Source organism: Manacus vitellinus, unplaced genomic scaffold (genome assembly GCF_001715985.3).
Source record: "Manacus vitellinus isolate BGI_N305 unplaced genomic scaffold, ASM171598v3 scaffold_3_pilon, whole genome shotgun sequence".
Lineage (NCBI taxonomy): Eukaryota > Metazoa > Chordata > Aves > Passeriformes > Pipridae > Manacus > Manacus vitellinus.
The window spans coordinates 46609237-46624265 of NW_021940535.1; the positions used below are offsets into that span (position 1 = coordinate 46609237).

A 15029-nucleotide genomic window follows, 5' to 3' on the forward strand; every position below is an offset into this window, starting at 1 on the left:
TTACATCAAAGAAGTTGCTGATAAAGTTAAAGGTCTTTGAAAAACCATGAGGGGGAAAAGAAACAGGTGAAGCGACTGGACAGTGCCAGAGGGTTTTGGCTCAGCAGTGTAGTGGTACTGAAAGGGGAGAAGGTGCTAGTAAAAACTCATATAAATTATATAAAATAAAAATTCGTATCTTCGCTGGGTTGAAAATCAATTGTTTGAATCTTTGTAATTGATCTCCCGAAAGAACCAAGAAGTGTGATAATTATTTAAAAGGATTATTATTTATTTTAGAGAGTCTGAGTGCACAAGTGCTCAAAGATGTACTCTGAACTTATCTGCAAATAATAATTGCTGTGATTAACTAGTACGAAATTACTCAGTCATTGCTCATTTTAATCTGGAACTTTAATTCAAAAAAGGCAGCACCCTTATTTATCTAACACTGATTAAAATACAGGACTGAATGAAGATCATCAGAAATTGCTCTGATGACTGACTGCTGAAAGGTCAGAAACCTTCCTGCGATGTATACTTTTAAACGCTACTTATATAAATGTAAAATTTAATATTTCATACATGAGGGATTATGTATAAGTAAGGAAAAATGTAATTCACCCTGTCATGAACACTTTCATAGAAATATTTCAGGAATAATTGATAAAGGAATGTCTCCCTGAAGCTACAGAATTGCCCATCTATTGTCATACTTACACAAAGATATTTAATCATTTCACAATCGTTGATATATTTATTTACCTAAAACCATTACAGAGTAGGAAAGAACTAATACCCCTCCTTCACAGACAAATTAGACAGCCTTTCTAAGGTCATGCAATATTTTTTTTTGGTAAAGTGTAGACTAAAAGCTAGGTCTCAAATCCCAGAAACATATTTCATCTTTTGGATCATTCTCCTCTCCGTGGCTCCTTTTAGCAAAACAGAAACATTACAGTCCTCCTAAAAAAAAGGTAATGAACATAAAAAAACCCCCAAACCCAACAAAACCAACCCCAAAACTCAACAAACAAACAAACCCCTACTCTTGACCATATAAGGATGTTTATATTGGTGCAAGTCAGCCTAAACTCATTCTGTGATCAGCAGAGAGAAAAAATGGAATTTTAAAGTTGTGATCCATCCACTCTAATTTAAATATATAAGATAAGACATTGTAATTTCTATCCTCTTGGCCATCCTGTGTGAATCTGGTGTAGATTGCAATTTTTTCTGGAAGAACTGGTAGTTTTAAAACTCTGACAGAATCATGGCTACAAAGCCTAGTAAAATTGCAATCATGTTGGTTGTGGCATAAATACACAGTCTGGTGATCTAATGTGACTTGTGATTTATTTTTTAATTAATAATTTGGCAACGGAGCATTATCATGCTCTTCAAGTCTCAGACCTAACACCTACCTTTACCTACAACCTATCAGCTTATGTAGGATGTAGTGACAGAATTTCCACATCTAACATTTCCCTTATCACACAGCTATCTTGTAAGGATTAATTATTTTTACAATTATTAGAAGATACAAGTGCCATAGAAATGTTATTATAAATGATGTGTGTCAAGTCTGGAGGCTTATTTAAAAGGGCAGTTAATTAATTTCTAGTAATTCCCAGATGAAACATAGATTGATATTTTTAAAATCTCAAATACCAACTGGATAACAAGATTTGGTTCTTTTTCAGATCCTTCACTTCAAAATCAACTCTTTTTTTTCCAAATACCACGTTTGGAGTTTCTGTTTCTGTAATTTTCCCTGCAAGTTTGCAGTCATTTGCAAATATTTATACCCTGTATTTCAGCACACTGTGATCAGTAAATAGAAGATGATGGAGCTGATACAAATTTTAAAGTGGATTCCATATTTATTTTTCCATCATATTCATCAAATCCAAGGGTAGAGCTCACAGAAATTTAAACTTACTTTATCTACCTCTGTGTTAGTGTGTTGGTGTAGACATTTCAGGACAGTGGAACAACAATTTTTATTTTTAATGGAGGGAAAAGACCTCACCTTGCCCCAAACAGTTGTCCAGCAAATGGACAGTTGCTTTCAATGGTGTTACAAAGCAATATTGTAGGCATTGATCCTGCAGATCTCTCCGCTTGCATTTCTTAGGTAAAAGTGTTCTCTAGATTTGTATGTTTGAGTTATAGATATATTGAATTGGTGTTAATGTGCTCAGCTTTTGGCAGATGAAGATGTTCGTGTTTCTATGTAAATCATCTTTAGATAATGAGTTAGCTCAATATACCAGCATATGCCTACAGAAAATGTGTTTGAAACATCGTTCACTGAAACCTCAAGTAACAGACTTATTGGCATGTGAACAAACTGCTCTCAGGCAAGGGAGGCTGATACACCCTGGTAGGTCTATCAGCACTGATCCCCTGCACGAGTTCTGCCATCCACTGGGGATTGGCTGTCACTTTTTGGTTCCTACTGGTAATGCAGGGAGCTTCTGAATGGAGGAACCTGTCAAGTAAAGACGCCTAAAGTCTTGTGTCCCCAGTTCTAGGCAGTAGCCAAGTGGAGTAGGTGCTGCCAACAGGCACCACGGGACACGTGGTCTGACTCTGGTGGTTGGCACTCAGACCACCAAACACACACATGCACATGGAAAAGAGCCTCTCACTCAGAGGAATAGTTGGAAATCGAGTTTATTAAGAAGACAGGACAGACACAAGACATTGTCAGATGAGTATATTTGCCAGCCTGCTTACATGCTACGAGTCCCTTTTATTCCTTTTTCTAAACATCCCATAGTATGTGCAGGACAATGACAAGATGTTCTCCTTGGCATTCCATAATGAGCCCCACACCACTGCAGGCAGTGATGATGAGTTAATGATGAATGCTGAAGAAAGACCACCCAGAACTCTTCCTACCCCAAAGGAAACTTTGTTTTGACCCATAGGATGGAGATGTGTCAGAAACAGAGAGAAAAACCCACAGGTAGTTAAGAAGACTAAAGACAGTGAGTTACTCAGCAGTAAAAGAAACATCAGCTAATGATAAAATTGTCCATGCTGGAAAGTCTGTTGAAGGTAGGCATGCAACTATGGTCATTTCAAGGGAGATCAAGAATGGCTGGGAACATTTGAGACTTAAAAGTGAATTTATTAAATAGTAACTTGTACATGAAAGAAGCCAATGCATTTGTCCTCTCTTTTTTTTTCCTTTTATTTTGTTTAAGAGTGGTAGAATATGCTGCTCACAGTCAAAACTCTATCAACTGAAATTACAGCAGTACAGATTATTAAATGCTATACAGTCAGACCCCGGCCAGTCCTCTTGCACTGTGCTTTCACAATGAGAATTAGGAAGCAAAATCAGCATTAGTTTTGATCACAACAGACTCTGAGAACTCCTTTTGCTTGATTAAGTTTTTGACACTGCAGAGTACAGGATGTTAATTAAGAATCTTTACCACCGTTACTTCTCTGATGTAGTTCTTAAGTGGTTTCAAAGCTATTGTATTTTTCAGAAAGATAGAAGATAGTTACAGAAAATTATTAGTGAAACAGTAGGTCAGGTGAGATGACTGTAGTGGTGCCTGTTGCCTGTAGCCTGTGAGTCTGTTGAAAGGCTATGGCCTGATGCTATCCCATCACTGCAGGAGGCACGGGTTTGGCCTCTCTACCAGTTTCTGGGCTCTAAATTAATCTTCCACTTTCTTGGGTTTTATGCATGCTATAATATCATTATAGTAAGTGAAAAGTTCATTATCAGCTGCTAGAAAAGGCTTTTGCTCCATTTTTAGTCAAAACATTCAATTCTTTCTTTGGCTTTAGCTTTCATTTTCAGAGGAACCTTCCTCTGACTTTGGTGCATAGTGTGTAGTATCATGTCTCCAGCACACAGAGGCTTGTAAAGAGGAGTTCCCCCCTTTCAGCCTGTTTGAACCTGGCTGGAAGCCTGCCAAGATATCCTGACAGGACAGCACTGTATGGGAACAACAGCTGAAAAAATTAAGGCTTTGTTAGCACAAGACTTGCTACTTCAGCTGTGATGCTCTAAGGACAGAGCTGTTCTGCTTACTCAGCTCCATCCCAGGGACTTTTGCACTGTAATCCACTCCACAACGTTTGGCCTCAGGTTTCATTGTTGGGTGGATTTCTCTCAATTTTCTCTCAATTTCTCTCTTAATTTAAAGGTAAATTGAGAGGTACAAATTCATAGTCTACACTTTGACTTAACAATCAGGCAGTGCCGCTTGTGCTGCTGTTTATTTTAGAGGTTCACGTGAGTATATGTATCTCCCATGTAGTGAGCTCACATGAGGCAAGTTTGTGTGGGTTGTAAAGGATCTAGACTGTGTCTGGTAGAAAAAGCTAAACTTCTTTCACTCCACACACTGAGTTAAGGTATGAGATAATTTCATTTCTGACAGTCTTTGGAAAATATTATTTTATCCCACCATGGGTGAAGAAGGGCCTTCCACTGTTTGTTGTGATTCCATTTTCTAATTTCAGAGACCACACAGCCACTATTTCAAACAGGTACAGTAAATAAAGCATTGTAAGTGGACTCACGCTCCAACCAAATTTAGGTAGTAGCAAACATAAATTAATATTTGAAAACACATCAAACTGAGGGTGGAATATTACTTCTTTATGCATTTTTAAGGGGGTTTTTGTTAGCTCTATATTCCTTCAAGTTTTAGCAATTGTATCTGCAAGAAGGGAAGTATTTTGTCAAAAACTGGATTCCATTTTTCCTGCACTTGGGCAAAACGCTCAAATCAATCTACCCTTTAGTGGATAAATTGAACAGCACTGGGCTGTATGTATCTAATCCTGCCCCCCTCTTTTAATTTTTTTTTTAATAAAAATATGTGGTCCATGGACTTTTGCATAGTGCGTCTGCACAGTGTAATTTAATGTGCCCTTCTGTGAACTTTCATGCAGAAAATGTCAGTTAGTTACAAACCTAAACCATACAAGACATTGCCCTAACAATTCCATCTTCAGAAAGGTTAGTGTGTGGGCTTTTTTGATAATGTGGGAATTATTGAGATAACTTATTTGAAAGGTGGTGAAGGAGAGGAAAATGCTGTGCAGATGGAGAAATAAGATTTTATTTTTTTTTTAACTGGGGTTTTAGCAATTCAGAGTACTTTGAAAAGATGTTGCATCAGTGACATGAGACAATTGAACAGTATTTTACCTATTAAAAATAAAATGTTCTCGATAATAACAGGGGCTTGTATTCTAACCCTGCTGGTATAAACCATCTATATTGTAACTGCTGCGTTCTTTTTTAGTTTTTGCGCATTTCACTTAAAGTATGTTTGGGTTTCTTGTGTGCTATTACTGGCAGTACTTGATATAAATCCAGTTTAATCAATCCAGAAACTCATTTTCTTTTTAACATTTTCCAGCTCCCTGTTTCTCTCTCCTTCTCCATGATGTTAGAAGATTCTCCAAAGGCACCAACATGGGAATTTACAGACTCTTCTTTTCATTAACCATGGATAATGCCATTCAATTTTGACATGGGTCAAACTAGCAATGTCCATGTTCAGGAGGTTAGCTTGAAAAAAACCCTTCAAATAAGATTATCACAGTGGTCTGCAATTGTTATTAATAACTTGAGATGTAAATTGTCACTGGATTCTAAACTACATATAAGAGATATGTTTCTATATTTTTCTTTAAAAAAAATAGATTCTTTTTCCCATGCTACTTAGACAAACCCATAGTTTAGGATTGCATTTATCTCTGCTGCCATTTTATTTGGATTTCACCTTATGTGTGTCAGTTGGCACATACATTTTTGGAGTTTTGTTGGAGATAGGGGCAGTGGAAAAGGGGATTTTTCTCTCCTCCAAGTGAAGGATTGCCATACAACTGTGAGTCACTCTTAATTAAGTCAGAGTAAGCTACATCAGATGGGCTGGTATCTGAGTACACTGTGAAGACAGCTGAGCTGTCAGTGCTTTACTTTAATTAGACTTTTAATATTTCATCCCTTACTGCCCAAGGTGTGACCTGTCAAGCTTCTGAGAGGCTGCCCCTTCCTGACAGAGGTGCAGTGCTGAGCCCAGGACTGGCACACACTTCTATCCAATTTATGTACAATCACTTGGTGGGTTTGTGGTCTTTGCTTTCTTGATGTGCTTGTTGTCTGCAAGAACAGAATATAACTGATCTGTTACTGTTAAAGGATATTTCGAGTTGTTAAATAGTTCATCAAAAGCCAGCCCACATCTCCTGATCCTAATCTTTCACAGTGGTTTGACAGTGCCTAGCAGTTTTTTCGTCTTTAAAACTTGATTTATTAGTAAAGTTTAAGAGGCAAAAAACCCCAGCTGGATATAGAACAGGGATCCAAAATAGTGTGCATTTACCCAAACTGGATTGAGCTGACGTCGTGTCTGAATAGAGAATGTCCTCTTCCCCCATCATGATTCTCCCTTTCCCAGCTCCCTGTTCTTCGTTCCCTTGTCCCCAGAAGGTCCTCCGAAAGGCAGCCAGGCAGGGAGTACGAGTGGCAAAGGCAGGCGGCAGCTTTTGTGAATTCTCAGGGAAGTACTTGTCGCGTCTGGGGGTGCTTTGTGCCACCCTCGGCAGCTCCTTCTCAGGAGTGAGCATCATTAGAGAGTTAATTACCCCATGCAAAGACCCGTTGCCACTGATAGAGAAATACATACGACTGTAAGTTTTTCACATCTAGGGTTTGCTGTTAAGTATGTAAACAGCGTTCAAGCTGCATTTTGACAACTGGCTCCCCCTCGGTGTTGATCAGAGCAGTGCGTACCCTGCAGCTGGAGCACTGAACCAGAGCTGCGCTGCTGCTGTTTGATACCGTTCCTGGGGGACACTGAAATGTTTCATACACAAAGCTGTTTGATCTCTAGCTCTATATTCTTTGACACTGCCTTAGCGTAGCCCAGTTTCTTGGCTTTCACAAAGCACGTTTCTATGTTAAACACCACCTGCAGAACCCCAAAGCCTTGCATTGGTGGATCACAAGCCAAAGTAGCCAAAGTGCCTTTTGTCTCTGTGATAAAGTTGCATAAACCATAAACCTACAGATCATTATATGGAACCACGTAATGAACCTCTTCAATCATTTCCTAAGCAGTGGAAAACCCTATTGGAAAGCAAGAGATATTAATATTTATTATAAAATCCGTTGATTGTTATCAGAAGAAATAAAATTGTTCAGACGGAGAGCAAAACTATTGTTCAGGAATAAAGACCCAGATAAAATCTGAAAGTTTTATTTCATCTCTGGAATAGCTAACCAACCTTATTTGTTTTGCTTTTACAAAGTACATTAAGAAATACATAAATAATGATTTTTCTGTCTGAATCCTACTAATGGCTCTGTTCTGGGGCATATAGTCTCTTCACCCTCTCTGTATTTTGCAGCTCATTCTGTCTTAAATTACACTATCAGTGCACAGGGACATCAGTGATTCACTATAATTTATAGCAGTGAGAGCTGAAATAGTCCCTGTCCTAAGTTTCCCAGATTGTGATGTAGTTTGTGGCACCAGGAAAGTACAGCTGAGAAGCAGGACCCATTCTTCAACACACGTATAGTATGGGATGCAACTTCAGCAAAGTGTCCTAAGGGAATTATAAACAAAGAATCTAATTGGAATAATTCTGGATATAAGTAAACCTCTCAGTTCAAATTTGTATTTAGCAGGGAGTGAAGGTTGTGATCATAGCAAAAATGTCTTTAGGATTAAATGACAGTAGATATAATTTCCATCTGGTGTTTCCATGAAAATATGAAACTGAAAATAGAAAAAAATAGTGCAAGTTCACGTTTCCACTTTTTTTTTCACCAGTACTTCTTCAATAAAAATGTGGGTTTAGCTTGATTAACATTATTGTTTAATTTACTGTGTTGAAAACAATATATTAATTAAAATAATAAATTAATTAAAAACCAATTTTATGATTATTTTTACATTTTTATACTGTCAGAGGACAGATTGATGAGACATTTAATTTAGTGGGGAAAAAAAAAAGAATTTAAAATAGAACGAAAAATTTCATGCATGCCAAAGAATTGTTTTACTTTCTTGGTGTTCTTCTAAAAATGATATTTTCAATTTGACATGCTACTTTTTGGTTAGCAACCTGAAAAAATAGTTATCCCCACAACTTTAGTAAAAACCAAAGGGAAAGTGGATTTACTAAATTTTCTTTTTCTGACTGAATACAAACAATACATATATAGTCAACATCAGGTTCGATCAATCTCTTTCTCAGGCTTTTTAATAGTTTAATCAACTGTTTCACACAATTTGCACCAAAGTGATAATGCCTCTTTGAAGCAAACTCCACATGTTGAGCTTCGCAATCGACATTCACGTTACAGGTTCCAATTATTGTTTTCCTGGTTTGTGAAGCACTGAGGATTATGCCTCAGATTCCGGCACAACAGTAACCATTACAAAGCAATACTGATCCATTCCTTTTTCCCACCTTCTTCTCTCTCCAGAGCTACATCTACAATGATCCTGTCAGGTACTACTCGAGGCAGAACCCCAAAGAGCGAGCTCCTCCTCTGGCCCGTCCATCAAAATCCCAGCAACAGCTCGCTGAGAACCTCCGTGGGAGGACCTTCAGCCAGAGCCAGAGGGAGAAGTTCTCACCAGAGTCAGAAATGGGGCTCGACCAAAAAACCCTGATGGCTGCACTGCACACCTACATCACCCAGAACTTGTCAGCACAAAGCAGCGACAAAAGCCCTCACAGCAGGACTAAAGGGTCTCAGGTTTATGCTGATAGATTCTACTCCACACAAGTCAGTCCTTTTGATGGAAGTTTTGCCAAAGGAAAAGGAGAAGATTTTAAAATGAAGAAGCTGTTCCAGCCAAGGCCTGCTTCTGGAGTGCTGAGGCCAACCCCTGAGGTGCTGAGTCATAAATCTGCTTCCCAGGATGATCCCAAGGACCCTCTGACTGTAGTGGATGGTAAAGTTGATATTTACTTATTTTATCTTGTCTGAAGTTTCCCTCATGCTCAGTGAACATTTTTGAGAGAAAGAAAACAAAATTAGACAGTTGATATATCTCCTACTATTGGCATATTTATATCTACCATAACACAGTAACAATGTTCACCATTCTAACTACTCTTTCCCTGCAAACATCTGCCCACATTCTTCAACCCACCCTCCATATGCATGCAGAAATATATGGCACTCAGTAAGACAGAGCATTTATGTAACTTGTTATATTTTCAAAGCATTTTACAAACAGCACGTAATTATGGTTATATCTTTGCTATCAAATCTGTTTTCATGCAGTCATCCCACACTGTATAAAGGTAATTTGAAATGCCTGGTTTTGTTCCATATCTCTTTATTTAACTAGAAATTCAAGGACCATGGGTAAAATTTGAAGTCAAGCACAGAAGTGAGATAAATTCTGGTGCAGAACACAGAGAAGGAAGGAGTCTGTCAATTCCATGACTAATACAGGAGGGTGGCATTGTGTTTAGTTTTGTCTGGACATTCTGTAGCAAACAATCCATTTGCTGGATTTTCATCTATTTTTTGCAAATGCTGTTTAAAAATGACCAGATCCTGGTTTCTTTTGTACATGATAGTTTGACAAATATTTAAATGAAGATGGAGGGTAACATTCCACAAGATTCTGTGATAAGCTTTAAGCACTGCATTATAAAACGAATCTTGGGGATCACATAGACTTTATAATTCTGATTAACTTTGTTGTTACTTTAAATTAATCTTAATATTGATGTTATTCCAGTGGTTCAGAATGCTTGAAAAATGAAAGAATTGATCCTCAGCCATTGTCAAGCACCTGCATCTGTTACACTGCAGTCACCACTGTCCCAGAGGATTTTGGTGATATGTATTCCTTTACATCCTTCTTGTAGTTATCATCCATAAAGTGTAATGTTCTTTGATTTGTTTTGTTGTTGGTTAAAACAAAATCAACAAACCCCAAAACCAGAACACACACAAACACATAGAAATGTCAAAGTTGCAGCAGAGGAATGATAATGCTTGCAATCTACAGGATGCTCAAAAGTCAAAGCATTCTTGGTATGGTGCCCAGAGATAATAGGTTTCAAGGAACGAACTATAATGTAAAATCAAATCCAGGTGGCACTGTAAGTCTCTTGCACAGGTTAGACAATTTTGTTGCTAGACTCAAAACAAACTAGGCACACGCTGGTTTCATTATCCTCCAGCTGTTCCACTTCACCTTTCCTGGTAGGAGCCAACTGGGAAAAAAATGCTTAACACTTACGGGGAATAACATGTTTCACAATTCACTGGGTTGTACTGCTTTGACTTCTCATACATAATATGCCCTGTAGGAACTTCTGCCATGGCAGTTGCTTTTAAATGTTGCATTGACATAACATTATGAATTGAGTAGAAAATAATATGGTTTCCTTTGTATTTTTGAGCCACTTAATAATCTCATAAGTAAGTGGTGAGGACAGATCCCAGTGTATTCATTGCTTAAAATGCTGTCCATTGGAATGGTGGTGGTCTGGGTTCAGATTTCCCAGGCTGACTGCATCATCTCCTTCTGCTTTTAACCTTTCTCCTACCTCTCTGGCACTTCAGGGTTCTTGTACACTTGCAGGTTGTTTCTGTCTTGCACTCTGTAAACCACAGAACTCTTAAAAAGCTGGAAAGCATGAGATGCTCAGTTCTCTGCTGCATCTGATACAAGATTAGATAAAGGAACTGGACTGGGAGAACAATCCAGAAGGTACTGAGCCGATTAGTCCTGAGAATTGCTGCAAAACAGTGGCAGGTAAATCTGCTAACAAGGCACCCTGAGGGAGAAATAAAAGAGAAGAAAATGTGGAGCTATTTTTCTATCAGATTTGGAAGCTGTTGCCTCTAGGAATAGTGTGATGTGCGTGGGTACTGCCTTTGTAGTCACTGTGCAATACTGGAATTGTTAATCTCTCTTCTGCACCAGCTGTATTTAGAATTTAGCTTGGTTTTATGTGGTTTGTTTTAGTCTCCTCATTGTTGATGTGTTAAATATTACAGAACACATCTCTCTGTTGCTTTGAAAAGGTCAAAAAATTAGTAATTCAGAAGTCTTTAAAAAAATAGCAAACTTCCATGTTTATGGAAGAAAGATGTTTTTGTACATCCTCTGCCTTGCAGAGCTGGGATCACCATTCCATACAGCACTCAACTGCTGTGTACAGTTAATGTGTGGTCAGTAGGGTGATGGGGTTGAAGAAGACAGACCACTCTGTGAGACTTCTAACAAAGTTACTGCTGCCATACCATGTGTTGGTCAGGCAAGTTGGCTTTGGTAATTGTGCCAGTGGAGTATGAGGCATGATTTACTTGCTATACAGTAAGAAGCTGTTCTCCCTTCATAAGGTGCTGATGTTAACTACTAGGGAATTATACCAAAAATTACAATAAAAATTACATCACTTAGGGTATTTATGCCTTTATTGTCATCATGGTTCCAAGGCAACTATGAAAGGCAACTTGCATTCTTCGCGTGGAAAGCTGGAGCTAAGGGAGAAATCTGGTTTGTGGTACAAGCCCTGTGAAACGTGGCTGACATTGCTGAGTCCCTTCAGAAGGGGTCAGTTGGAGAGTATAAAGTTGTGCACGAGTACATGCATGTTCGAGCACCTTTGCTGCTTAAGTGCTGTACCATTGCAGTATCCATCTGCTTTTTAGTCTTTCTCCAACAATATTTTCAGATTTTATACATTCACCACGTTACCGAAAGGTGTTTGTAAACAGATGCACTGATGTTTATCTGTGTATCAGCCTTATCCAATAATTTGGGAATTATTGCAAACGTGAACAAGTGCCATAACAAGAAGTGGAAACATCCATATTTAATATGGACGTGGACTAACATCGTAACAGTAGCCTCGTGAAGTTATCAAGATTCTTCACGTAGATCTACATTTCACCAGGCTGTTACACTTTGGTGACTGTCCCTCCTAGTGTACTAAAAACATGAAGTTCCTCATACTTAATGGCTTTGGATGTTGCCTTTGGTCCTAAATTATATGCTTAATATAATTATATGCCAAAAGTAACATATAATGCCAAAGTTTTACTCATTTCAACACAGGCATTTAGGAGCTCATTTGATGAACTGTGCCCAGGTGGCAATGGCCAGGGCAGGAACACCAACATGGAAGGAAAAGGAGGCTCCACTATATAAAATTGGGTTTTAGTGAACCAGGAGGACCTGCAGTGAACCTTATCTCAGCATTATCTGGATTAGGGCCTTTGGCCATTTTTTTTCTCATGTTATTCCCTGCCCTGTTCCCCCATTCCCATTTTGTTTGACATTGAACCTTTTTTTTTTAATTGACTATGAACCTATGAAAGTGGGCTGGAGAGATAAGATTTGGCTAAGACAATAGGTACAGAAAAAAGTTAGTTTGGAAAAAAGGAAATGGAATGGAAATGACAAAGCTACATTGACTGCAGTTGTTGAGCAGCTCAGTAGTTGATCTTGACAGCTGGCTGTGAATCAAATGAAACAAACAAAAATCTAGTAGTGTTACATTAATATAACTCTTTTAATTATATATGTCCTGAAATATAATTCTCTTTCAAGATTTGTCTTCAATGATGTTTTATTTGTAAAGTTTTAGTTTGGATTCGGATCTGACATATATTCTCTTTTCTGACTTTATTAGCTCTGCTTCAATAATTTAGTTTTTTCTGTCAAGTTATTGCCCAATAGTTCTATAAAACATAAGAACAGAAATTATACCTAAGAAGGCACAAGGCTCCTGTGGTAATCTGGCAGTACTGTTTTTTCCAACAGCTTAATTTTCAGCATTGCTACCATATGCAAGTGGCCATCTGCCAGGTAGTTGTTGTGCTTCTTGAAAAAGTTTCTTGAACTCAGGTTAATCAAGTCTATTGAAAACTTTAGTTGCAGTTTGGACCAATTTGCTCTTGTAGATCACCTTTCTAAATTAAAGCATTTGGTCATTATGTTTTTACTGTATTGTTAAATTCATAAAGGGGATGGATACAATAAAATGAAATGTGGAAAGGAAAGTATTCAAAGTTTTCTCTGAAGTGTTGCTAAGCTTCCATCAAACTTCCATATTAATTTTGCTGCCTCCAAGTATCTTGGCCAAGAGAATTTGGCACAGATTGTGAGTTTAAGTCTTTGACTCTCATTGCTGAACACTTTCCTGTACAAAGCACTCCACTATTTCAGTATGGTAGCAAAATCTTTGTCGGCTGTCACAGTTTGAAGTAACATCACAGATTTAACCTGTCTTTTTTATTGATAGCAGCATGTAAATGTGCTTAAAACTATCTTTTTTTAAGGTAAATTTCAAAAGTTCACAGCTTACAAAGTCAGCTGAATTTTATAATTAAATCAGTATAATTTTGTAATAACATCATGGTGGATTATTGGAAAGAGGTTTCCTTTTCACCTGGAACAGAAAGTAAATCAGAACTACCTTCCCCATGTGTCAACATGCTCTTTGACTCACAATGAACCTATTATTTAAGCTGTTTAAGTTTTTTTGCTTTATATGGACTAACTAGTTAAGGGAAAATGGCATTTTGTTGGGTTGTTGAATTATGGGCCAGGTTGGAGGAAGTTAATCTTTGCCTTGAGATGGCAGTGGGAAGCTGATAGTTAGCTGCTGGCTCTCACCTCTTCAGTTAACATTGAGGGGTCCAAAAGCTGACAGATGTATCCAAAGTAAGGCATCTTTTTGCCAATGATAAATAATCCTTGATGCTTGTCTCCCTGCAAAATCAGAGATATTCTACTGCCTCTTCCCTGGAGCAGAAAAGTTTCTTGACTACACCTACTTTTTCCTGGTCTTTACCTACTTCTTTCTGCTTTGCTATGAAAAAAAAAATTCCTTCTTTTTAACCCTTCTTACATCAGTTTTTTTTTTCCTGCTTTTTAATTCACATTATGTAAACCTGAAAGCTGACAGCATGGTCCAAAAGTCTTGTTTAAAGATGATGATGAACACGTCCAATCACAGGGCTTAACAGGGAGAATGTCACTATTGAGAAAAAACACTGAATGTTGTCTTCACACTGCTTTTGTGTAAATTCATACATTCAACAGAGATTTAAAAGCAGTCCATATCTTCCTACACAATACTGCCTATGAGAAAGAGTTTTATTGCTTGCATGCATATGCATGTGTGTGCTAAAATCCTTATCAAAATGAATAAGCAGAACAGAGGCATGACTGAAAATGGTTTTGGTAGGCTACAGTAAGCCCTGCTTTTAGTTTCTCATACTCCAAGGGACATTAGGCTGAGTTTTGCAGAGTTATACAGACTGGTACTGAAATATAGATGCAATATATACAGTCAGAAAACTGCATTCCCTGAAGAGCTGTTATGCTCCATCTTCTGACTCACCCTTAATATCCATTGTCCTTGAATCTCCTTATCTTCAAAAGGTTTATCACATCCAGGTTGTTTTGTTGTTTTGGGGTTTTTTTGTTTTCTTCCTCAATGTGACTGGTAAAACATTCACAGATGACAAACCCAAACAAGTTTTATATATATATATATATCTTTGAGAAAATACTTAAGTTCCAAGAGAAATCAATAAAGTTTAGAAGGGTTTTTTTTTTCATATCCATGTATGTAATGGATATATACCTATACCACTTCTAACTGAAGAGGAGTTTTTGATTGAAGGGAAAAATATCTGACTCTCATTTTTTTCCCCCAGAAGTCTGTATAGCTCTTCATCTTGCAAAGAACAAATCAACAAAGAAACTTGATCTCTAAGACACAGTAGTGTTGTTTGCACTGTTTTGCAGCTAAAAAAAATTTAAGCTACCTCAACATGTTTCTTCAGTATTTTTAGTCAGTCTTGACTAGGAAACAATGCTCTTCTTGTAAGGAAAAAGTGATCATTTTATGCCCTCTCTCTAGGACAACTTGCTGGGTTGTAGTGGCATACATCACCCATTCCTGACACAGATCCACCTTGTCATAAACTTTAACATCCATTTAATGCTGCATGAATGTGTATGCCTTCCTTTAGAAAACAGATGCTCTCCAGGAAGGAA

The 15029-nt window shown here is 37.8% G+C and overlaps 1 protein-coding gene across 1 annotated transcript in view; it reads left to right on the top strand.

The window, feature by feature from the left end:
- PTPRN2 (protein tyrosine phosphatase receptor type N2) overlaps positions 1 to 15029 on the top strand; it is a 642799-nt gene that overhangs the window by 230846 nt on the left and 396924 nt on the right. The window contains exon 7 of the mRNA XM_029961907.1: positions 8465 to 8939. Coding sequence (XP_029817767.1) covers positions 8465 to 8939 — 475 coding nt within the window. The remainder of the gene's footprint in view (positions 1 to 8464; positions 8940 to 15029) is intronic.